The sequence below is a fragment of the Mya arenaria genome, chromosome 3 (assembly GCF_026914265.1).
Source record: "Mya arenaria isolate MELC-2E11 chromosome 3, ASM2691426v1".
Lineage (NCBI taxonomy): Eukaryota > Metazoa > Mollusca > Bivalvia > Myida > Myidae > Mya > Mya arenaria.
This window is the reverse complement of record NC_069124.1, coordinates 87,977,523-88,005,209: the sequence shown is the minus strand read 5'-3', so window position 1 is coordinate 88,005,209 and position 27,687 is coordinate 87,977,523. Positions and strand designations below refer to the sequence as shown.

The window sequence follows — 27,687 nt, the reverse complement described above, 5'->3', positions numbered from 1 at the left end:
CTGAAGTATTTTAACTTCACGGTCGCTGAAGACCCAGGCTTAAAGATTAAAGATAAAATAACCTTTCCCTCTGGCTAGAATATTTAATCATTTACATCCAGTTTTCTTTATTTGAACACATACGGTATCTCACTTCGCTCCGCATTGTAAACTGTCAGAGAAACGTGCGATTTCATTGGTTAAGAAGCGATTCGCTCTGACCGTCGATTGGCTCCAAGTTTGTGTGTAAATTGACCTGTTCGCTGTCGGTGTACAACTTCAGAACAAAGAAACGAAACGGAAATTTGTGCATATTTAGCTTATTTTGGACAATTAAATCATGGAAGTTCTAATGCCTATGGACCAATTTATTGTTGAATGTCAGACACAGCTTCAGCAGAGTTAATCGTGAGTTTTTGTTCATTTTATTTTCGTTATTTTGTAAGTTTTATCGGATATCCAACTCGTGTGAAATCTGGGCGTACGTGAGATTCGCAACTTGAGAGTAGTAGTTGTACGCGGTTGCAGACAGAGAAGAGAGATGTAGTTGGATCATTGTTTTTCTGGATACTGTTTTGTTTCAAGAAAAAAATAACATTACACCAGACAAAATGTTTTTATCCTGTGAGCAATTTCATTGTAGTGATTTTGACAGCAACACAGTTGTTAAGTGGAAATTAATTGCAATTTAATGACATAATTAAATTTAACTACTAACAGTAACATTTCATGCAGTGGTTATTAAAAATGTTTTGGTGTGACTTCCATTATAACTTTGTATTTGGATATTTATTCAATGTTTTTCATTGAGTATTACAACATTTGACACATGTTTTGGTTTTATTTTCTCGTTTCAAATTTCCAATGTAATAAGGAAATTTGTCAGATTCAGTTGTCGTGTTTTTGTCATTGCAAAACATGAGTTCATTTGAACATCATGCCACAGTTGACAACAAAGGGTTGAAAATGAAAATTAAACGTAAAAATGTTAATGTAGATAAAACTGAAAAGCAGAAAAAAGATATATCTACAAAATCTGATTTAAAAAGTGATTCATGTAAAGACCAGACTGAAACTACTGGCCAGAGTGCAAATGGAATGTTCACTGAAAAAGCTGGTAAATTGTCTCTATTCAGTGATAAAGAAAAGTCACCAAAGTCCAAGTCATCGGCAAACAAAAAGGATAAAAGCAAGGGGACAACGAAGGGCGAATTGTCGACTCAAGGGCCTTCCAGTTTAAATGGAATAGACAACTCGTTCAACCAGTCAGCCAAATCCATGGAACCTAAACTGGGTGAAACAGCAATGGGGAAAAAGGATTGTATGCCAGATCCTTATGAATTTAATGCCAAAGTTGAAGATGACATCTCTATGCCTATAAAAAAGATGAAAGTGGACAAAGAAAAGGTATGTAGCATTCAAGTGTGATCACATAGGTTAACCATGTGTAAGAAAACTTTCCTAGTGTCTACTGTCTAGACTACCGTTTCATCACTGTTGGAATTAAAGTAATGGAACTTCATTTTGCAGGGTGCAGAATAGCATATTATATTTATTATACTTCATACTAGACGCAATCTTGATCACTATTTTCTTCACTGCTTATCTATTTTAATTAAGGTGTAAGTACTTTAGATATGTAATTAATCTGATTTCTTTGCTATTAAGTTACTTCATTGAAATTACCCTGAGAAAGAGAAACATTATTTCCATTTTAATCGTCCTGATATTTATGATCACTTTCATTTGTAATCTGTAACCTCCGTTTGCCGTATTGACTTGTAAATGCGGGTTTGCTTCGATGGCTGGTTGGCACACAGCCAGACTAATTTATTATACGCACCATTATCCATTTTTATGACAAGAATGCTTTCCTCATTATAAAAACCTCTCTTCCAACCAGAAATAATGTTAACTCTAATATTCATTGTGGGGCTTGAGTGGAAATATTACTGTATTTCTTATAAAATTTTATATTTCAGGATGAAAAACAACATTAAAAACAAAAGAGAATGAAATGCTTAAAACATACACAAAAACATGCATCTCAAATCTGCTTGTTAAGTCATAGACAGAGTCTGTGTTTAGAAGAAAAAGTATTCAGATTCTTGTTCTGGTTTTGCTGGTGAAACTTGTCGGATTAAGCAATATTTACAACAAAAGAACCAGTGTGTTTTATGTCTTGTTTACCAATTCAAAAAGCAAACACCCAAAGACTACTTTAATTTGTGCTTAATCAAAGTTTATGTGCCCAGCTCACCAATAATGCAATGAGTTCATTAAAATATTATTAAAACCCTCTTTCTGAATTTTACTGAACAGCTTACATACGGTAAACATTTCAAATGTAATTTTTTTTCACGTACTTATATATTGTTTTTTGGATACGGAAACTGAAATTGAACTGTCTTGATTTGCTGTTAAAAAAAGATATATCAAAGTAAATTCACTTGAGTGCATTAAGGCGCATGCTATATATACATATTATTAAATCACTTTATGAGCGTTTGCGAAATGAATATTTCATCATAACGCATCCATCATGGAGACTCCCTGTTTGTTGCTTCTTGGTAAACATGGTATAACAAGTTTCCTATTCTTGTTGTAATATATCTAATAATGATTGCCCGACCAAGCAATATTTGCCTGATTAGATAAAATTTACCAGCCTGTTAAAAATGCTCCTTTTCTTGGCTGATTGAAGTGCAGATTAAATTAGCAGCTCTCTGCTCAAATAGCCTTATAGGCCTGTTATTATTGGTATTCAGGTAATAAAAGATGTGCCAATTTTTCATAAGATAAAATCCTGTATATACGATATCAACATTTCATGCCTTCATTCTGAAATAGGCTTTCACATTAGTCAAACAAACAGAGATAGCGCCTTGTGGCACTTAACAAAGGTTGTTGTAAATTAAGCTTAATACTTGATAAAATATTTGGATTGTTGGATTGTTGAAGATGAAAGAAAAATAGACCTGGATGAGATTTGGCTTTATAACTTGTGGTGATTGTCAAGAGTCAACTATGGCACAGTTATATGAACTGGGGGAAGTTATCACCACACCCATAAATGCAGACTCCCTAATACTCTCTCTAGTAAAACATCAGTGTTTTTCCTAACAAAAACATTGCTTCTAGTTTTAGAGCATAAAACAATTGTAACACTATAGAACGTTTAAGACAGTATTGTGATTGATAATACTTGTATAAAAAGTATATATGTAAAACAAAAGGAAACCAATATTCTCACAAGAATTTCTCTGTGAAAGAGCTGCTTGTAATATAAATAACTACACATGTAGCGAGACAATCAGATTTTAAATCAACAGGCAGATATATAACTATATACATATTTTCATCCTACATGGATTTTATTCATTGAGAGGCTATTTTCTACAATTCACTTATAACCTTTAATTTGTAATTACACAACATCGCGCAGCATACCCAACATCAAACTATTCTGGAGTCCTTAGCCTGCCCCCTCTTTCATGTATACAATTTGATATTATTTACTGGGTTGTTGTAGTCCATATTAACATCAATATTTGGTCTTGGCTTTCTTTGATTATAAATGCAGTTTGACATTGAACTGTGAACAACAGATTGAATACATTTCTCAAAACCACACAGGAAGAAATGTGTTTAAGTAATATATTTAAATAAGACAGTTAATGCTTTTACCCTGGTAGGTTTCTGTTAATCATTAACTCATGCGCTGACAATAATAAGATTGTACATACATTTAGTTCTTATTATATATCAGCTAAGTTCTAACTTATAGATTCAATTATTCATATATTTTTATTATTACAGTTGACTTTAACCTTTTGGCTAGCTGGCTTCTGATGAGGCTGTATATTGAATACTGTAGGTCGAGATGGCAAGTTCCCACATGTCAGTGACCCCAGGCACTAGCCAGGACGCCTCCACGTCCACGAGGGATGCTGCCGTGGTGACGGACCCAGACTGCCTCGGCCCCTGTGAGCCTGGAACCAACGTGACCCTCGAGGGCATCGTATGGCACGAGTCAGAAAATGGTGAGACTCCTCAATCTGAATTAATCGCAGTATTTGTAAGAGCGGCAAAATGTAAAAAGGAAAATGAATGTGGTTTTTTTTGCCTGAATGTTCAATTGGTATTTGTAATAGGAACTGAATGTTAGAAGCTTAATTTTCTTAATGTAAGAAACCATATACAGTGTACTTAGTGAAGCTCTTTAGACTATATGAGTTTTCCATGTTTAGAAGTTCTCTTAATCTTTTCATTTCAATCTCATATGGATATAAAAGCTGAGAGCTGGTGGTTTATTGCTCTGTGTTTAATGTTTTATTGCTCTGTGTTTAATGGTCCATTGATGTGGGTAAAGTTCATTCCTCTTGTGGGGTGGACAAATAAAACCAATCTAGTATTTCATTGTGTAATTTTTATGAAATAAAATTAAGAAATTACTCACTGAACAAGAAGACATTTAAGGAAGGTTTTTATGAAAACAATCTCACATAAGTTATTTCCTGCCACTTAAAAGAAGAAAAGTACTTATGTCACATAGTATATATAGACACTTTATATGGTTATTTTTACACAGAAATGTAATAACATTTTTGAAATGAAACTCAAGGTTTATCAATCACAACCTTTCCAGAAACATTTACTTTGAGGCCTTCTTTTCTTACCAACCAGGGTATACAGTGAAATATTTTAAGATCAATACATTCATTACATTTTTCAGTTATTGTCACAAATTCAGTCCGTAGTTTTATTTGCAGTCAAACAATTCTGTTTCTAAATATATATTTTATCGAAAGGACTGAATGGTCAGCATTTGTCTGCCTTTCTGATGAAAAAAAATGAGGCGTTCCTTGTAACAATGATAACAAAAACTACTTAAACCACAATAACTATTAGCACCATTCGACTGATCTGGCTACATTGTAGTGTAGTTATTACAACATGGTGGGGATATGCCCCTGTGAGGTTGTTATCACATGATGGTGAGTGTATAAATGAACACGCCTGTGTGTGTCTGTTACAGGTGTGTTGGTGGTAAACGTTACGTGGCGTGGCAAGACATATGTGGGTACCCTGCTGGACGCCACGCGGCACGACTGGGCACCACCCAGGTATGTCAGTGAGAAACTCATGGTACACATTCAGTCAGATAGAGCAATTCCCCATACCATTTTCACTTGAACACATATTTTTTATGATAGAATAATGTATGGACAATGTATATTGTAATGGACAATGTATAGTATAATGTATGGACAATGTATATAGTATAATGTATGGACAATGTATATTGTAATGGACAATGTATAGTATAATGTATGGACAATGTATATTGTAATGGACAATGTATAGTATAATGTATGGACAATGTATATAGTATAATGTATGGACAATGTATATTGTAATGGACAATGTATAGAATAATGTATGGACAATGTATATAGTATAATGTATGGACAATGTATATTGTAATGGACAATGTATAGTATAATGTATGGACAATGTATATAGTATAATGTATGGACAATGTATATAGTATAATGTATGGACAATGTATATTGTAATGGACAATGTATAGAATAATGTATGGACAATGTATATAGTATAATGTATGGACAATGTATATTGTAATGGACAATGTATAGAATAATGTATGGACAATGTATATAGTATAATGTATGGACAATGTATATAGTATAATGTATGGACAATGTATATTGTAATGGACAATGTATAGAATAATGTATGGACAATGTATATAGTATAATGTATGGACAATGTATATTGTAATGGACAATGTATAGTATAATGTATGGACAATGTATAGTATAATGTATGGACAATGTATAGTATAATGTATGGACAATGTATATAGTATAATGTATGGACAATGTATATAGTATAATGTATGGACAATGTATATAGTATAATGTATGGACAATGTATATAGTATAATGTATGGACAATGTATATAGTATAATGTATGGACAATGTATATAGTATAATGTATGGACAATGTATATTGTAATGGACAATGTATATAGTATAATGTATGGACAATGTATATTGTAATGGACAATGTATAGAATAATGTATGGACAATGTATATAGTATAATGTATGGACAATGTATATTGTAATGGACAATGTATAGTATAATGTATGGACAATGTATAGTATAATGTATGGACAATGTATAGTATAATGTATGGACAATGTATATAGTATAATGTATGGACAATGTATATAGTATAATGTATGGACAATGTATATAGTATAATGTATGGACAATGTATATAGTATAATGTATGGACAATGTATATAGTATAATGTATGGACAATGTATATAGTATAATGTATGGACAATGTATATAGTATAATGTATGGACAATGTATATAGTATAATGTATGGACAATGTATATAGTATAATGTATGGACAATGTATATAGTATAATGTATGGACAATGTATATAGTATAATGTATGGACAATGTATAGTATAATGAATGGACAATGTATATAGTATAATGTATGGACAATGTATAGTATAATGTATGGACAATGTATAGTATAATGTATGGACAATGTATATAGTATAATGTATGGACAATGTATAGTATAATGAATGGACAATGTATAGTATAATGTATGGACAATGTATATAGTATAATGTATGGACAATGTATAGTATAATGAATGGACAATGTATATAGTATAATGTATGGACAATGTATAGTATAATGTATGGACAATGTATAGTATAATGTATGGACAATGTATATAGTATAATGTATGGACAATGTATAGTATAATGTATGGACAATGTATAGTATAATGAATGGACAATGTATATAGTATATCAATGTTTGTGTCTTGCAGTGATTATACCCTTTATATTCACTTTCTGGTTTTATAAAGCTATTCAATAAAAGGCTGTTTAATATGAATTAATCTTTTGTAATCTCATAAAGAGAAAGGGGATTAAAGGAATAATCTGCCCTGCCTTGTGCCTATAGCATTTCATGCAACTTGTCAATTCAAACATTCAATGAATTGACAGAAAAATTTATTGCTAATCTTAAATATTACTTTAGAACAGCTATTTATTTGTTATACACCAAAATAACATGAACCAGTTCCCAAAGGCTATTACACTGCTATGAAAGAGTATTTAGTTACTCTTTGATATCTTTCAACAAATATTTTTCAACTATGTGCTGATTCATAAAGAGGCAGTCAAAATGAAATTTTACATGGTACAGTGGATCGTGAGATTACAGCCCCGAGATAAAGCTTGCCGAGTCTTCAGCTCGCTGATAGCCAAGTGCTCGGCATTGAAATAAACTAGAAGCAGCTGTTTAATCAATTTTCTTTGCTGTATAGTCTTTCATGGGGAATTGATTACATGGCTTGGTCGGTATGCAACAATTTGTAGAATTTACATGATGGAAAAAATATTTTATTACTTGAAAGTGTTCTTGATGCTTAAACAAGTTGCCAGATCACTTGTTAGAAATTGATGAAAGGCAGTAATATTCTGTGAAAACAAACCAACAGACAACATTAGCAAGAACTTTCTAAAAAAAATGTTTTAAACTTTTATTACAGGTGTAATTATTAATCTTCCAATTTATCATATATTTTTTTATTTAAAGTATTAGGATAAAAAAGAACCAAAATTCCAACATTGATCAGGTTCATCATCCCAGCAAGCCATGTGCTTTGTATCATTTTCTGCACTGAAAAAAAATAGGAATTGTTGAAAAGTGAGTTGAAGTGTAAAACCTGCGTGCTTTTGAAAACATATCTAAGGCTTAAGTACCTGTAATGGGAATGTTAATATGTAGTGAGCATTAGATGACATCATGATTGATGCTATATATGCACCAAACTAGATATACACATACATTGAATGTATAAAATTAGCTGGTAAAATAGATGTAAAACTTTTGATAAGTAAAGTGCTTAGGCTTTAAGATGAATTGAAAAGCCATTAAAGCGAAATAGTTTAAACTCATTTCTCATGTATGAGTCATTCCCTAATGGAATGGAAACAGAGTTACAAGTATTTGCTTGTTGGCTTTATGTTAAAAATTACAAAAAAATGTGGTACAAGTTGCTAGAGGTATATATTTAGTGTTTGAAATCATTTGTATGTCTTATATGGTCATTTTTTTTATTTTTCTATGTATGTGTCTAATAATTATTTAAGATCTGAAAATAATGTATGAAAACATGATTGAATTGTGAGAATGATTTAAATGTTCTACTGTGGAATTGGTTTATTAATCTCGAATAATTAAAGTGACACTCTTATACATATATATATATATCATATAAGAATGCTTTGTTGTGATGGTTAAATAATGATTATTTAAAACCCCATAAACATTTGACATTTATTTTGACTTCAAAAAGAAAGAGAAGTTTGTTTTTATAGGTGAAGATAACATTCAGCCTTTAAAATAGGGATGAGACCATACAAGGACTATTGACACTGTACCAGTACACGTGGTCTATGAAATGTATCAATACACATGCTCGAAATGTATCAATACACAAGCTCGAAATGTATCAATACACAACCTTGGTGTATTGATATGAGTTTTTATAACATCATAACAAATACACTTTATACAGTTATGTTACACTGTTACACCCATCTGTTTATATCGTTTGTAAAAGGAAGTCACATCTGTAGATTAATGATTTATTTCCAGTAACAAAATGTATGTATTAAATTAGAGCAGCTTTTTTTTGGGGAGGGGGGGGGGGGGTGGCAAGGATGTTACTCTGTGTGTAGGTTATATGCACCAGACTGGCTAGGAACTAAACAGGGAACAAGGATGTGACTGTGGTTTCCTGTTTCAACACATATTTGTTCATTAAAGATGGCTATAGATTATGAGAGTTTGGTTTTTCTGGTTGTCTTTGTACTGGAAAGTATCTGTATTGTATTCAAAAATATCAAAACATCATTAAAAATGTCATGAAGTTTTATAGAATTGTATCATGAGATGACTGTCTTGTCTCATCCATAATCTTAGATGAGGTTAATTCATTGGTCTTCTTTTTACAATCATCATTGAATGGATGGGAAGTTAGCTTAACAAGTGTCATAATTATGTATAAACAGAATAATTAATTAAGTGTTCAGTCAGGGTGAAGTGCTCTGTCCTACAAGTTAGTGTAGACATCCTCCACTCCCACTTTTGTCCATTTATGGCCTAATGTCATCTACTCGCTTTTCTGTCTTGCTTCATGCTCGCATAAATATGTATCAAATTTAAGTTGACATGTTTAGCACGCCATTAAGCCGGGTTATTGATCGTGGCTGCCTTAGCGTGACCCTCAGAGAATGATTGTTGTGAAGGTGTCCCTTGTTGATAACAGAATACAGCTTCAGAATAGCTTGCTCTTGATTTAAACAGCGCTTTCATCAATTCAATTACTTTGTTACAAATATATCTTAATCATATGATTAAGTAAACTACGACACTTTGAATATCTCCTCTATAAGTAAAGAAGGGCTTGCTGTATTGTTAAAAGTATACTGGAACATTTGCTATGTCACAATCTTGTTTCATGTTTTCATTATGATAACAATGACACTAAAATATCCCAATAAAGTTTGTGTTTAAAAGACTGGTGATTGTGTTGAAAAGGTTTTAGACTGTTATTGAGTTATTTATATTATTTGCCTTTATCGATGGTTTATCGCAAACTCTTCGTTATACAAATATTTGATAATGTCAATAGTCTTCTTGGGGTTTTATGGCTCTTTTACTTGGCAGTTGTATTTAATTAATAGTTTACAGATTTGCCACAGGCATGGGTCAATAAAGCAAACTTGTCGTATAAAGATAATTTGGGTCTGAAAACAAACCAAACATAATTCAACAGGCGGTTGGTTAAATCTTGTTATGGAACTATTCTGTGAAGTCATGAAAACAAGAATTTGATAAAAGTTAATTAGTTTTGTATTTTCTTAACGTTTTTTATGCTTTGTTTAGCAATGAAACATTTAAACAGGTTTTTATTCTTTTTTTCAAGCATGATAAATGCATAAATTAATCATCTAACATTCATGTTTTACCACATTTAATCTGTTAAGTTAATGTGGGAATATTTTTAATCTGTTAAGTTAATGTGGGAATATTACATTTAATTAGCTAAAGCTATGTAGAGAAATAGTTTCATAAATCTTCTACATAAAAACACCTCAAGGCATACTTCTTTCTAATGATGAAACGGAGAGAAAACTCAGTGTTTTTCATTATTCAGATATTTGGATTGATTCATATAAGATTCTGTTTATCCTACTTTCCACAGTCAAAACAGGACTTAAAAATAATATTCGGCATTTAAAATAGCCAACAAGTTTATCACATTATTGAATAAATAGATAAAGCGATATATAGCGGCAATGTCAAATTGGTATTTATCAGTCATCATACCAGGCCAACTGAAGTTAATTAAAATGGTCGGGGACCTTTTGTACAACTGATATGTGTGCCAGTATGTATATAACATGGTTTAAAATACATAAGCCTTTTACATGTAGTTTAAGCCATGTCTGAGAAAGTGAACAAAGCTCAAGGTTTGAAACATTTTTTTAGCATTTGCTGTAGTCGAGTTCTTGGCCTGTCATGTCCATTCCATGTACAGTGTACTTCTGAATTGCCACTTTTATCATGTAATGTTTAAACTGCCTCCAGTCATAATTATGTAAATAATGTTAAGCCAGTGTTTAGAGAAGATATCTGATACAACTAGAGGTGTTTGTTTAGTTGGATGAAATACTATCTCCCTCTTATCAACAGGTTTGGTTGTGAAGCTATAGCTTGCCAATGTGGGATAAAGTTACCACCCATTAAGGCATTAAGCATATCTAGCCAGCCATACTTACTAGTTTTTAATTCTGATGGTAAATGAGAGGCACCTGGTTCATAATATATGGCACTATATAGCCCCAATTAAAAACTAATTAAGTGTCCATTGGTAATGATTTCTGTCAAGTCACTGCTGATGAAGTGTTTTAGCTGCATGCTAAAGTTGCTTGAATGATTATTTTGGTAATGGCACATTATTGCACATTTGATGTCATATGATACATGAACATACAATACCATGTTATCCCATCCTCCACTCAGTGGAAGAATTTCATGTGTTAGTGAGTGCACAAAAGTTGTTTCTGTTTTATCTGATGAGCATACATAAAAGCAGACATAATTAATGCATATTGTTGGTGCATTAGTGTAAACTTGGGAAATTGCTTTGTGTAAACTTTGTCAATAGCAATTTCCCAAGTTTATAGGCTATGAACAACCACACTAAATAATCTTGAATTGTGCAGGTTGATATTATAACTATAAATTAATTATAAATTTAATTTATATGCATGACACACAAAAAAATCATGGGATTAATCGGTTTTATGAGTAATGGAAAGAGGGTGGGGGGGGGGGGGGGGGGGGGGGGGGGGTAGCAGGTCTTGATCAATAAGATGTTAAATGGAAGAAAATGATATTGGTAACAACATACTGATTGAAACATGGTGAATGGAGGTTTTGCATTAATTATGTAAATTAAGTGGAACTTGAGAAAAGCCATGTTTTCATTTAGAATTGGCATAATTACATGAAACCAGTGCTGGGAGTTAGGCCCTTGGAGTTAGACCCCAGTCGAGAATTTCTCTACAGAGAAAATTGGCAGAATCTTGAGATCTCCGATAGTCTGGAGCCAATTTGTAATAGGAGAGAAATTTCCTTACAATTCCTAAATAAAACAAAACCATATCCTCTGACTGGCCTTTTAACAAATATTTGTCAGACATGTTTTGTTGTGCATAAAATAATAAAGCCTATACAGATTACTAAGCTCAGCCCAGTGTCTTTTTACACATATCATTATTAATGTTGACAGATGGATTGAAATTGTTATTTGAAAATAGGCTTCTTTTTAGAAATCAGACTTTATTGATTGATACGCATGGCAATTATTCGTTGATCGTTTCAGGTTCAACAATGAATCCCCGACCTCAGAGCTGGAGTCAAGGACACCCAAAGGTCGTGGAAAGCGCCGAGGTGCGGCTAACACTCCTGTCCAGGACACCAGGACACTCCGGAAGGGCCGCAGAGGCAGCAGTGCACAAACATTCACTGCCCCTCCTAGCCCTGCCAAGTCAGAATCTTCTGTTGGTGGGCTGAAAAGGAAGGGCCGCCCACAAGATATTGACTTATCAGTAGCAGAACAGAGGTCTTCAAAGAGAAGCAGATCAGGGTCACAAGCCCCGGGGTCACAAGCCCCGACTCCTAATGCTGAAACACCACCAACTGATGCTAATGGATACATTGAGTGCCCAGAACCAAACTGCAACAAAAAATATAAAAACATTAATGGTTTGAAATACCATCAGTCACATGCTCATTCCGGTAATGGAGCACCAACTGAGGATGCCAAGGAAGATATGGAATGTGAGGATATTCCTCTTAGTGTGGTCAAAAACTCTGTGAAGAAAGAAAAGGAATTTAAGAAGGAGAGCAATAGCAAGAAAGACAAGGATAAATCAGATTCAAATGACCGAAAAACTGATAAGTCTGACCAGGCTTCCAACAAGAAAAGTGATAAGGAAGATAATGTGCAAGGTAATGACACAAAAGACAGCGGAAATAAGAATGATTCAAAGAGTGATAATACCAGTGTTAGTAAAAAGAAAGACAAAGAATCAAGTAAGGGTTCAAAAACTCAAAATGAAAATGCAGCAAATAAGGCACAAAGTAATGGACCAAAATCAAGTGGAAATAGTAGTAATACTAATTCTGGATTACCAGTGTCTAGTCAACCTTCTCCAAACTCTGTGCAAAATGTAGCTAGTCAATCTTCACCTCTATCTTCATCACAGTCTTCAGCAGCATTAACCCAGTCATCTTCCTTAAATGCCATAGCAACAGTATCTCAGGGCGACACTAACACTGTTACGAGTAAGCCCCTTGTGGATATAAAACCCAAAATTACAATTGACTCAGGAAGAGTGAGCAAACCCAATCGCCCAATAGTGCCTGCTCCACCGCATACAGTATTGTCAAACGTGCAAGTGACCCACTCCAGCCTCACTCCGGTCATGTCGCACACTCAAATGTCCCCTCAGTTAAAGCCAATTCAGCCTAAACCTACCATCATGGGTGAACCACAAAATGTAAACCCAGCTTTAGTAGACTTGAACAAAGACAGAAAAAAGTCACAAAAGAAAAAGACAAAGGATGGTAACAATGGTCAGAATGGGGCGCAAAGTAGGCCTGAACAACCCACTATAAAGATAGACAGAACAGGTGTGATTAAACCAAATCCAATGCCAATTAAAGGGCAAACTGAACAACAGAGAAAAGATTTGTCTAAAGATGGGTCTCGACCAATTGATGCACATAGATCTCACAATATGACTACACATGGACATAAACTAGGGGACATGCATGCAAGGCAAAGTCAAAATCCTAACCTGCTGAAGGTCAACTCGCCTCTTCAGGTGAATACCCCAGACAAGGTGCCAGTGTCAGATGATGTTCAGAGTCCAGCATATTCTGATATCTCGGATGCCAATGAGTCTGCCTCCCCAGTTGCTCCCTCAGACACAAGTCCGCAGAAACAAAAAGAGGATGTGGCACCTAGTAAGAAAGAGGAGAAGGCCAAGCAACCCATCCTTAACACAACTGAAGGCCAGATGACGCCTCATTATGGCATGTATAATTGTTATGGACAGAGTCCTTATGGCATGAACAATATGTCTCCTGGCCAGAAGGTGCCAAATTCCCAGAGTAACACGCCAAGCTCTGCACCTCAACATGTTAGCCAACGGCTTGACCAATCAAAAGCTCCCAAGCTCACTCCAAACAAAGAAAAACAGCCGGAAGACTCTGGGAAGGGAGAGAGGAAAGTTGATGGAGACAAGGACGGGAACCGGCCAAAGGGCCCAGCCCCTCCCCCTCAGCACATGTCCGGCCCCCCACCCGGCAACATGACACCCCAGCAGATGCACGAGTACCAGATGATGTACCAGCAAAACCTCATGTACATCCAGTCTCTCCCCCAGCATGTTCAATACCAGTACATGGCCAATGGCTGGTACCCACAACCTATGGACCAGAACTACATGAGAATGATGGAGGAGCAGCGGAGAGTACAAGGTGACCAGTCTAGGAGTGAGAGAGATGGTACACCCAGTGCGGGGAAAGGCCAGGGTCCAGAAAGGGAACAGAGTAGGGGTCCAGAGGGAGCTAAGGCTCAGAATATAGGGCCAGGAGGTAGAAAAGATGAAGGACTGAATATTCCAAAACCTATGATCTCACCCAACCAAGGCAATGTGCAAGAGAGAAATGATAGTGCAAAGTCCAGTGATGATAAGAAAAAAGATCAAGCTTTAAGAGAGAAGCAGAATGAAAACCATCAGATTTTAAAAGAAAACATAGATATTAAGAATGAAATGGACAAGAGACAAGACTATGAACGAATTAGGGCAGAAGAAATGAGGAGGCATAAAATGTATCAAGAGCAAAAAATGATCGAAGAAAGAAAGAAAATGGATTTAGCTAGAAAAGGTGAGGGAAGTAGGCCTGAAAACTTGACAACTAAGGCTCCTGGTACTAAACCCATAGTTGACAATACTAGAAATGTTCTTAATTCTTGTAGGCCTGGAAGTGATATGAAAAAAGACAGTACTGTTAGTAGAGACATTAACAATACAGACAAAGTGAAAGACTCTCGTGATTCAAGGGATTCTAGTTCAGGAAAGTATTCAGACAATCGACAAACAGATGAAAAGTCAAGGACACCTGTACCAGACAAACACAGGTCAGAGACACCAACAAGAAATCCAGAAATGAAGCGACCTGGTGGCAGCAGTTCAAAGTCTGGTAGTCCTTGTTCATCTGTTGGTTCCTCTAGTATTCCAGGGTCCCCAAACTACAGCCCATATTCCTCCTACCAATACATGCAGAACCCGCATGGATACATGGGTATGGACCCGATGTATCGCAATCATAATGTGAACCCAGCGTTGATAGGCAACTTTCCTGGTAATCAGTACATTCACCCATCTCAGATGGGGTACAGACCTGGAGAGGGTGATGAGAAAGAGGGGAAAGAAAGAATTGTTCAGAAACCAGGTCCACCACTAAGTGAGAGTGATGTGAAGAAGGGTGGGAGTGATAATGGACCATATTACAGCAACATGCACAAAATCCATGAACTGTCTGAGAAGGGACGTCCTAAATCTAGGAATTCCTCTCCTGGGCCTATAAAATCGGTTGCTGGGGATGTAACGACAAGTGTGTATGATAAACACCGGGATTTTACTAACTCTCCGCCCACCCAGCGGCATGTGCACACACACCACCATACACACGTTCTGCAACCTGGGCCAGGGCTCCAGACAGGGGCCCCGCTCCAGGGACCTCCGGGCTTCTCACCTGTATATGACCCCTACAGTGGTAAGCCATAGTCATATAATTTAGAGATTTAGATGTTTAATTTAAAAGCAACTTGTTTTTATCTACTCATTAATTGTTTTTATTTTGTGAACATATAGCAGGCACCTGGCGTAATTAACTGGCCTTTAATGTAGTTTTCAATTCTTTTATATAAAACAAAATTTTAATATTATTTTTTCATGCAGTATAAGGAAAAAAAGGTTTCCATTTGAAGTTTTGTTCACTTCAAATGTTCTCTTTTATTTAATCCAAGTATGAAGGTTGTCCCGTATAATCTGTGCATAAGTGAAATTAATTAATAAAATCTCACATTACCTGATATAGCATGTGATGGCTGTGTGAACACAATAGACATAATGGATAACAATCTCATATCATATTCAATTGACTTGGGGGCTTTCACACTATTTAAACAAAGTTTGATTGTATATGATTAGATGATAATTTAAAACCTCAATTAGGCAATCTCCTGTTCCCTAGATTCAAACATAAACCTCGTGAAGCCTGTTATTATGATACACATATTGTTATGCAAAATGTCAAATACCACATTGATAATTAAAAATGCACTCATTATGCAGCTAGATTCAATCATGTCGCTCTATTGATAAAATAAAGCACAGCAACCTTGTGCAAACATTTTCTCATGTTACATATGTTTTGATTTAAATATTTACTTAAATAAACATTGATTTCATTTCTGGAAGCTGGGTTGTTTAATATTTCTCTGAGATAGTGGAGTTTTCCTGGAGACTGGTGATATGAAGTATACAGAACTGATTACCACTGGTGCAAGAAAATATTTCCTCTGAACATACACATACCAGACATACTTGCCGGATATTTTGTCAGGGGGCTTTTTGCTGTTATGTATCTTGGAAAAAGATTTTAGAGAGATAGATTAAGCTTTGTTTATACTTATAGTATGAACATGTAAATCAAGTGTTTCTGTGAGATTTACTGGAAGAAAAATGATGGAAAAAATCTGTTGCCTATTTTTTTATGGTTGCAATATGAATAAAAGAGTGAGAAAAGCTTGGGATAGTTTTTGCTGCTGTAAAATATAAACACATTAAGCTGTTTTCCATATGATTTGAAGAGATGTTATCATCTGCTTGAAAGATATAATCAGAAAATTTATCTGCTTGCAGTAAAATTAATTACCACACTAAATTCAATAAAGCATGCATCTTGTTTGACAGATCTTTGCCAGCAACATTATTAAACTGAGCTGACGGCCTTATTTATTAACTCATCAATTATAAGGTTTTGCATCACCTTTTTTCTCCATTATAAGGTGCGTAATATATGACATTTTTTAATAAGACATGGCACACTTTTTCACCTTCTTACATTTAGGCCAAATTTCTACTACTTGTAACTTCCCAACGAAGAAAAAAAATCTCCAAAAAGTCATGGATTCATTGCTAATGATTGTGCTCATGTTAAAGTTCAGTATTTTTAAAACAGTTCTGTTTGTTTTAAATTGAAGTCAATCTTCCATTATTTGAATAAATGAGCTTGAAGTGTCCATGTTCAGATTTCCCAATTTGAATCTTTTAAGCGTTAAAAATTTCCAAACTGATAAGGTCAGGCCTTTTCCCATTTTGGGCTGAAAAAACCCTGTAAAGGGGTGATGTTTCAGCAGAAAATAAGTGATGCCAGTCTTGACGATTGAGGCCTACAGGGAGAACAAAGACATGTTAAAACATGGCACTAAGCTCTCTGGAGTTTCATATATATTGTAAAAATGAACGCACTTCACATGAAATAAAACTATATTACCAGGTTACAGAAGTATGCCTCTTGCTATCAGACATTTTAGAAGCCTGCCATGACACTGTTTTCCTTGGAAGAAATGGCTAGACGATGAAATAATAGTAAAGCATTGTCCCCAGGCAGTCGATAAAGCAGCTTTAGACAAATTTATTACTTTAAAACAGTTCTGTCTAGCATAATTCATCTTTGTCTTGTTTCATTTTCCAAACAAGTCTCTAGAAATGACAGTCCTATATTTGCCGGAATACAGCTAGGTTGATTGATATAAGTAAATGAAAGTGACATTACATGTTTCGCTGCATGCAGATTTTCTCTGTGTCATAACCTTTTCCTTTTCCAGAAATTTATAGCCATTATATATACATATAAACTGACTTCTCTTGACATTGTTTAAACAAATTAGGAGCATTAAAATGTGGGGCTTTTTCAACATTAAAAATGAAAATAATCCTGGTTAATTTAATTTTATTAGCCCTCCCGATTCTTATTTGCAACTTTAATTATTGTCAAATCAGTTTTCATTAATTATGTCCAGTGACTGTGAATTATTGCCCTGTAGCATGCATACACATTATTGCTAGGTTTAATAAAAGAGAGTTTCTTCCATAGAAGTGTCAGGGGAAATGAGAGAAGGCTTCTCAATAAAGCTGGGAGTGAGATGAAATGGGGATTACAGTGCACATGTGGGGTGGGGAGGGCCTAGTGATCACAGCCTCTATCCATGTCTTTACAAAGCTCAGAGCCAGCTGTCACCCCGAAACCCCATTAACATTCATTGCTTCAACATGCTCTACAAAACTTTTTACCATATTTGGATATCACAGGTCAAGATTTCTGTGGTTAAATTGGCCATAAAATAATGGTTGTGTTGGTTTGATGTGTCCTGCTCCAGATGGATTAAAACAAACTTAAATTCTGCAATTACTTAATGTTTAAATGCTTTATTGAAATATGGGGGTAATCTATCATGTAGTAGAGCATGATAAAAGCTATAAAATATAAATGTGATCTGTTTGCAAGTTTTGATATTGATAAAATTATCTTACAAAGATCGTATGAAACCACTGAATACTGATCATACAACATATTGGATTGTCTCAGCGGGATCATTAGACTTTCAAATGAGCATAATATTCTGGTTTGTCACTTTCATGAATACTCAAGATTTGTCAGATATTAAAGAAATGTAATTAGTAATGCAGGTTTTTTTGAAATCTTCGAAGAACACGAGTTCTTGTAATGCATTTATAAATAACATACGGTACAATTATTTCCTTTTGAAAGATGTTCTCATAGCCATCTTGATTTGAGGTTTGAATGTGCCCTTAAATGTTTTTTGCAAGATCAATATTAAATTTACTGGATCTCTTTAAGAATAGAACTAATTTTTCTAACATGATAAAGGCTGAAACCAGCCTTTTTTGTATGTGGTTTTCAGGGGCTTTTTGGCTTGTTTTCAGGACTCAAGAGAGTTAGGTATGGGATGCAAAGAAACTCGGGAACTTGAACAATTATTAAACTGATTGAAACTTTTTTTAAATCAGCATATCCACCTTTAAACATCATATTGGCCTCCATTTTGTTTTTAGCACACCCGCTAATCATAAATGTATTTTATATACATTGTATATCTTTTCCCTATTGAACTATGATCGGCTACACAAAACTAATATTATAAACGTTTTTTTTTAGTTCATAATTCTACCACACAAGGGAGTAGATTTAACAAGGTGCGTCTATTTAATAAGGACATGTACCATAATATATAGATTATACATATCTTGGTTTTTAAATTGTACATGAAATCATATTTCAAAAGAAACTTTTGGGAAAGGTAAAAATGTAACAACACACATTCAACTGGATATCCATTTCAATGTATCAGTTATCAACATTACGGATATTTAAACAGCCCTCTATATTGACAATGCTTAAGTTTCCCCGTCAGTGCAAGAGCAACTTGCAGTGTATATTCACTTCATATCTTGCTCACATAATTGCAATTAATGACAAAAGTTAACTTTGTATATTTTGAATTGTAATGAACATGAAGTATCTCTGAACCTCTGAAATATTAAATGGTCCTTTTAATGATTTGCTTTGTTAAGTTTGCTTTTCTTTCTCTCGAGCAGGAAAATTCAATGTGTGGAGAATGTTTGTTAAACAATAGTCAGTGGATTTGTTCTTCAGCAGATTGATTTAGCAGGCAGGGAGGCTGCTTTTATGCCTGAGCTCCACAGCGCTTCAATTCATCTCTATTGAATATTTCTATGGGAACCCAAGCCTGTATAGAATATTGTATGAGTGGGACTGGGGAATGGGAAATGTGGCTTGATTTACTCCAATGTGCTTGGAGGCATTGCTCCTGAATTGATTGATGGGAGAGAGGCAGGAGATTGCTTCCATAACAGGGAACAGGAGATGGATTGTCCCCTCCCTGGCAGCAGTGTAGGGCTGCTGTAGCCGCCTCACTGGAGCTGCTACCCTCACCACCACTCTCTCTCTGAAATTGCATTAAAATGATAATTTGTAGTTAAGACTCTGTAAAGATTGAGGAGATGCCAGTTTATGCAAATCTTGTCTTGATCTTGGAAGCCTCGAGAAAAAATAATGCATAATTGATGGCGTTCTCTAGCTACATTGTAATATTGTTTGGTTTGTCTTCAAGCATATTTATAAATGTCACTGGCTTTACTTGTGAAATTGTGCAGGAACCTTTGCACAGATAACAGGGAAAATGTGCTTTTGTGCTCACGGCAGACATTTTATATAAATCTTTTATCACAATGCATTAGATTCAACATTCAGAGATTTCTTTCCAACATAAAAAACAAGTAATTTATTATCAATGTTTTAGTTTAAATGAGATGTGATCATTAAAGACTGTCTGAGATTGTCTTAAAACTTTCTGTCTACCCTCAACAGAAGAGGGCTTTAAAAAGGCAATATTGGTCTTTGTTTGCTGAGGTAATTTGTTCCTACAGACTGCAGCTTGATGTGCCCACAGGCAGGATTTATTGTGATGAATTGGCATCCCAGACAGCCACACAGATCTAGACCTATTTGGCCAGAATTGCCTGCTGCTTGTTAATGTAATAAAACTGAGTAGATGTGGACAATGAATGGCTACAACAGCCAACAGATGAGATCTAGTCACATGCTCTCTGTCATCAGACTTATGTTTATTTTGGCAGATTGTTTATCTCCAGTCTGGCGCAAATGTTTTGTCAACTTTTGAAGTTCAACATGCCAAACTGGCATCTAATACACCTGTATACCATAAGTTTAAAAATGAAAATCTAAAAAGCTGTTATCAATTTGATGCAGAGATTCAAGTAATCATGTCATGACTTTGTTGGTAATCTTGAAGGTGGATACACATTTTCCCTTTCTTTGCTGCTGGTGATGTTTATTTTCTCTGGCAGGACTTCTAACGCCTTCCCATTGCAGGTCTATCTGGTGTCAGGATCTGCCGTCTCAGCCTCTGTGTTTGTTTACACATGCTATAATCATTAGAGCCAAATGCTAATGTTTATAGTGGAGTCTGGTTGTAGCCCAGTGTTTTCTTCAACTGGTACTTGGTTCAAAAGGCTTTCTTATTTTGTCAGTGATAAACCACAAACCATGTAATCTTATAATTGCTTTTTTCTTGTTTCATGTTGTCTTCCAACAGGATAGCTATTACTGGGGAGTTTTGAAATGGCTACTGTCAGATTTGTTTCTTTTTTAAGTATCAGTAGGTGACTTTTAAGTTATTTATAATATATATTTGAGTAGTCAAGACTTTGACCCTGTGATGCTCTTTTGACTGAAGTATGATTATCTCTACAGTTGATATGTACCATAATCTGTTTTCTTTTATTGTAAATATTGTGGTAGCTCTTGTTAATAAACAGAGAATAATTACATGTGGGACAAGATTTGATCTGGATCATTGTGAGTGTTTGGCAAGCATGTTGTTGTTGAAGAGAGAAGCAGATTGCAGCACTTGTTACTGCCTTCCCACTGGAGAGGCGGTGCTCTGCATTTCTGGGAGAATAATTACTTAGGAAACAGATGCCAATAATTACATTCCCCTGATCTTCAAGCTGCAAGATATTTTGTATTTCATCATCATTAATTACAAGTTTTGTTTTAATTTTCTATGTACATAGCATTTAAACCTTGCTCAGTGTGTTGGGAGGCCAGATAGCCTTTATCAGCTTCCTCATCATATTGAAGGCTTGATTGTTGTTGGTTCTTCAAGAAGTTCATCTCCTGTGATAAGAGGTCTGTATTTATGATAATATCCAGGGAAGCCCATATTTCAATCTGCTTCCCTGTGCCTGAAAGATAAAGCACACTAACAATACTGCCATTAATTACTTGATAGCTAGCTGTCCAGAACACTCTAATTGCAAGTTACCAATATAACAAAATAAAAAGGTCTTGAAAAAGGGTGAGGACAACACCACTTACTGTACTCCACCACTGCAAACACCAGTACAGCCACTACCACCACCATCACACATACCAACATCACCAACACCACAACAAATACCAATTCAACCACAGCTACAAACACCACCACTACTAACACCACCACCATCACACCCACAAACACCATCACTACCTACACCACCAGAAATACCAACATCAGCACCACCATCGTGAACAACCCAAACACCACCACCTCTACAAACACCATCACCGCCATCACCACTTCAAACACCATCCTCCATCACCACCAGTTCTGGTCAAACTTAACAGCCTTGACAACATTGTGTGGTAACAGTGTGCATCTTTCTGCAAATGCCTGATACTGGCCAGTGGCTAGTCTTAATATTATACTTTTCTGTTCACCTGGTGTATAATTCTGTATTGAAGATTTAGTGTTTTGTAGAATAATTTTGGTTTTATTGGAGAGATTTGTTTGAAATGTTGCAAGACAGAAATATGATCGTTAAAGTAGTGTTTGTTGTTTGGGGATAAACTAGAAGGTTTATCATGCTATACATCACTTTTCTCTTCTTGACTGTCAGGAGACTCCAGCTTTTATGGCAGAGAATGGGAATTCAATTTCATTCAGTCATTTTGCCATAGAAAGCTTGCCTCTTGCTGGAAATTCTCCAGGGTGGTATTTTTCTAGGACTTCAAGATTGGTCTTTCTTCCATGTCTCAGCAAACCCTATAATTCCTGCCTAGTGCTTTATACATAATTCATGCCACTCTGATATGGTCATGAGCTTCAGAGAGAAACATTTATGTGGAGAATCTTAATGATGTATTTGTGTAATGTTATTTTGTCAGAATTATTTTTGGCTTTAATAAGCTCTTTTGGTTTGTTGTTAAATGTTTTATCTCCAATGGATCAGGATGTTGTCATTCTACAGTATTTTGACATTTAAGTTATTAAATATCAATTACTTACTTTAAAGCTGCAATGGGGAAGGAGATTCTTTCACAAGTGTTTTTTTTGTCATAATGGCTAATCAAATATGAAAGCAGATAATTAGACTATTTATCTTACTTGAAGTGTGAACAGTCTCCACATACTTGGGAGGGGGCATTGATTTTCCTGCAGCTACCCATAACTACCACAACCATCAGTCTAAGCCAGATTAATTATTCATTCCTGCTAATCTATCCCTCTTTGCCATGTATCAACTACATGACTGTGTCTGCACTACTTTCAACATTCTATAACAATAAACTCATTCCGTTTTTCATTCTTAGTTCAGACACTGATACTGCCCGACCTGTATTGTGTGGACACTGACATTAAGTATACAACCACTGATATATAAACCAATGTTTTATATGTCCATGGTACAACCATATCGAAAAACAAACAAGTTTTAGAAGGTGATATATGATCTATGGGTCCATGGTCATTAAGAAATCATTCAACCTTCCTAAATGATTGTGCAAAAATGTGTGATCTTAACAAGAAAAAACATTAAAGATGTCCTGATTCAGAAAATAGCCCTTAATTGATCGATAGAATGTTAAGAAATCCATTAGAGATCTGCATTCAGACTTTGATAACTTTTTAATAAAATGAAACAACACACAGAGAAAGTATTACTATCCATAAGATCAGAAATATAAATTGGCAGAAACTCTTGTTAAACACTGGTAATTCCTGTTCATATCAGTACCAAAGCCTTAATGTGAAAATCATGATACAGTAATGATAATGTCTGATCTTTATCTCTATCGAATAAATTACAACCACAGGGCAAATACTGAAGGTGAAAAGATTTTCAAACACTAAAGAATTTTAAAGTGAAATAGGGCATTTCAATAGATAACCAAATATTTTATTACCACTTGAGCCGGAGTTGAAAGTATAAATTGGAAAGTAAATAATAGCATACAACCTGACAAGGCTGAATGATTAATTAAAGACAAGGTATGAAACTTAAGAACAGAAATACCCTCATAATCATGAAACCTGCACTATGATTTTAAAGCTATCACAATAAAAACTAATTACGCAATCATTAATTCATTACAGCACTTCGAGGCACATTTTCTACAATAGCAAACCTAATTATTCGGAAAAATTGTTGTGGAGAGGAGAATTTCTTGTGTTTTCTTGTCTGACAGCACTAAATTACATCAAATAAAAGAGTCTGAGCAGTTTATGAGATTCTAGCACTATAAGACCCCATAAAATGTGAGGAAAATTCCATTTCTTTTTTGCTGGTCTTATAACTACACTCTCATTGAAGACATACAGATCATTAAGAATGTTTAGAAAGTAATCACAGCCAGGGAAAAAAGATGTATCTATCTCTGCATGCTGGTGCCAATATGATATTGGAAGCTGGCAACATTGAGGCAATCTCCCTTAATCAATTATCAAATGTTAACATTCTTGACAGAAAAAAAGCTTCAACAAAACACATGCAAATGTTAGCGGTGCAGTAGCTGTGCAAAATGTTATTTCCTTACAAAATGATTATGGTACAAGATAAATAATAGGTATAAAACGGTATTTTCATCAAGCCAATTAACTTTCTCAGTTGTGCTTTTGATGTATCTGGTAAACCACCATGTGTGTGTCACTGAATTAAAGTTTAGAGGATGATTAGAACTGGGTTGTGTTTTATTAAATGCTATTAATGTTACTTGCAGTATTTTTTGAGGGTCATGCATTCATCATAATGAGATACTGTGTCTAAGGACAAAATGTCATGTTAATAAAGTTTACAATAATGTTGTCAATTAAAGGAAATGAATGTACTAGTAAATTAATGTGACAATTATACTTATAGAAGGTATTAACACGTCATTATGGCTATAAACATTTCCTGTCACTCGAGAACTTTATATATCAAATGAATGAAAAGATTATGGAGCCATGAGGCTATCTGGGTGAACGAACACATGGTGATCATTCCTGTCACTGATAAGCCCTGTGTGGCTGCTAAGGCTAGCAGAAACCTTATCTAAATGGTGCTGTCAGATTTTCTTCTTCTGAGACTCATGTGCCTGTGGAGTTCACACTCTGTGTTGTCATCACTTGAAACATTTACAAGTGCATAAATAATAAACCATTTGGCATCCATATTTTATTATTTTGTATACTCATGCTCATATGCAGTGGTGGAGAATTGTAATTAATGTTTAGCTTTTACCATAAACACCAGGAGGGAAAATAAGAATATCTAATTATGGGATTTCTTATATATGATGATTTTTTCTATGACTTTAAATGACAACCAACCAACCATTTCAATAGACTTGATTAAATCATCTTGTAGCAGACAGAGAGAGCTCTGTAATGGGGAGAAAGTCTGAATTGTGAAAGTACAGCTGCTCATGTCATGCCTCTCATTCTGTAGCAAAAGTCTGCAAGCCAGGAAAAACCTATAGACTGATTGTAACCGTCTGTGACATTAATCTTGTAATAATCTTGGCTGTATCTGATTAATGTTATTTTATGGGTGATATGATTATTTCTCTTTTAGTTTGCTTATAACAGCATATCCATTTGATATTGGGATTAGAGAACTTGCACATAGTATTAACTATTGTACTTTGAGACCTCAGGATCAGGAACATTTTTACTTTATTACAACTTGCATTTTGGCTAGCAATCAAACAATTTAGTTTAATAATATTTTATTGTACTATTATGTTAAAATCAAGACATAAAGATTGAACAAAAATGTGCACTTACGTACAAATCACAACCTAAAATCAAGCAATTTAAAAGACTTACTATAATTTTGCAATATTTTATGCAAGGATTTTGCCATATCAACAGATGAGATAATTTGTACAAAATGTGCACACATAGTAAAGTTATCATTCATTTTTCATCTAGTACCAGGCCTGTTTAGCCTTATTTGAATGATTTATTTATATGTGTTTTTTGTATTTTTTCAGCAATGTTTGTGGGCCAGGCCCAGTCCCCCCACCATTATCCACCAAAGTGATGTGCCGTACGGAGACTGACCCCCGGGGCGGAGTGAATTGGGGAGGTTCCGAACGCCTGAGTGTCACAGGGAGATCAAACCCTGCAGGGCTGAGGGAAGCTGCGAGCTTAGGATTGCCCACGGGATTAATGCAACAATGCTGGACATAAACAGTTGTTACATCCCACTGAAAGTGTGAACTGGGCAACATGTGAAAAGACAAGACCCACAGAGTATCCATCCATTATGATGGAGATAATATAGGATCAAATGTTTTCTAAAAGTGTTGGAATTTTAAATGGCTTTGTTGTAATGTACATTGTATGCAGATGAACGTGAAGACGTTGTTTTAACAGAAAGCTTGTTGTGGCATTCACTTGTGGTACTGTAAACAAATAATAGTTACATGCTGTAAAGCTGCATAAATGAGTGTGATTATCGAGAAAGAGACAAGATGAATGTTTGAGGGTAATTTCTCGTTGAAGCAGACCAAAACTCCAGCAAGTTGTTAATGTGTATGGCAGCACATGGAAACACTCCACTAGCTGTAGATAATGCTTCACTCGCTGCCATTCCCCAAGTGTTTGTTAGCAACATAGATGTTTTAGTAGACTGTGAGTCTGTTGGCTATATGTGCTATTACATTATTAAACAACATAGTAATTAACTAATTATGATTATATTTCATGTAAATAGTGTACAGGAAAACTTAGAGTGTGACACAATGACACTGCCGCAGTTATTACTGTGTAAAGACTGCACTTAGATATATACATCTTGTATTCAACAATTGTGATAATGTCCTCTCCCATCTCCCCCTGTGTAGATTTATGAGTAGGATATAAAATGTGTTCTGTACTGACTGGGCTAATTGAATAGTTTAAAGCATCTACAGCCTGACAGTTCATTCTTTGACACTCAATAATATGTTAACTAGCTAATTTCTTTTGATATAGATATGTAAATACTTGAGATCACTTCATGTTGCTTGCAATGTTTTGTCTACATAAATAATTACGCATCACGAAGTATGACATTGATTGTTAATGTAAAGCTAGTTTTCCCTAGGCAATATACAAGTGACTGAGCTAACATCATTTTTTATGAGAATTTAAGAATAGAAAAGGAGAACAATTATCTGTGATCAAGATAGTTCCTATCCCATGAAGAGTGAATTCAAGCAAGATGCTGTCACTGCTGTCTGGAGGTTTTAATGTTATTACTCATATAGAAGGCTTATATTTGTAGGGTTATAGATGTAAATGTTGCTTACAAATCATGTTCACATAGCTGGATGAAGTGATAATCAAACTATTGTTCATATTAAACAGAAATGCAGTTCTACTTTAGTTCTTTAAAAAAATAATAATACCAAAATAGGTCAGTTAATTGTGACTTTCCTACAATAGTGATAACTTGTGAATAGTCTTAAAAAGCTCTTTCTATAGCAAATCAGTGCTCTTTGTTGTATTGCCTGCTAAAATGATATTCTGTTTACTGATAATATCTAGATGGCTGGACTATTAATGGAAATGCAATTTGTTCAATCCCCCATACAATTTGATAGGGATTATTTACATTCAAATTATCTGTGTTTATATGCCTACTTGGAATCAGATCAATCGTGTTTGCATGTGATATTAAGCCTTTGAAAAATGTGTTCTTCGTATTAAATGGAAGGTATATATGTACTAAATGACTTGTTTGTAGGTAAATGTGTGTGATAATATGTTCGAGTTCTGGCAGGCTATTTCTCCAGTAGGTTGAACATGGCTCGTATCCTCATGCAAGCATATAGTCCTGCCATCACCTCTCGCACTTGTTTGTATTATATGCCCCATACTATTATTGTTGCATTATTTTCTTTAAACTGAAATGAGTAGCAATAAATATTTAACTGGTTGAGCTTTGTTCCCCTTCTCATTACACTTTGATCGGTGTATGTGTCTTACCTTGATTTGTGAGTTTTCAACACTGTAATTTAAACATCGGATACACATTGAACAAAACATCAAACTCAAA

At 34.9% G+C, this 27,687-nt stretch overlaps 1 protein-coding gene across 2 annotated transcripts; it reads left to right on the top strand.

Moving 5' to 3' along the window:
* Positions 1-249: 249 nt before the first annotated feature.
* Positions 250-27,568, top strand: LOC128227710 (zinc finger protein 608-like). 2 transcript variants are annotated; one of them, XM_052938481.1, is made up of 6 exons: positions 250-387; positions 1,116-1,386; positions 3,857-4,022; positions 5,018-5,105; positions 12,012-15,478; positions 25,637-27,568. In XM_052938481.1, exons 2-6 carry the CDS (start codon positions 1,258-1,260, stop codon positions 25,684-25,686), a joined length of 3,900 nt encoding a protein of 1,299 aa, XP_052794441.1. In that variant the 5' UTR covers positions 250-387; positions 1,116-1,257; the 3' UTR covers positions 25,687-27,568. The 2 variants fall into 2 exon arrangements, with proteins under 2 accessions (XP_052794441.1, XP_052794440.1); XM_052938480.1 differs by lacking the exon at positions 250-387 and having other exon boundaries at positions 407-1,386.
* The last annotated feature ends 119 nt before the right edge of the window (positions 27,569-27,687 follow it).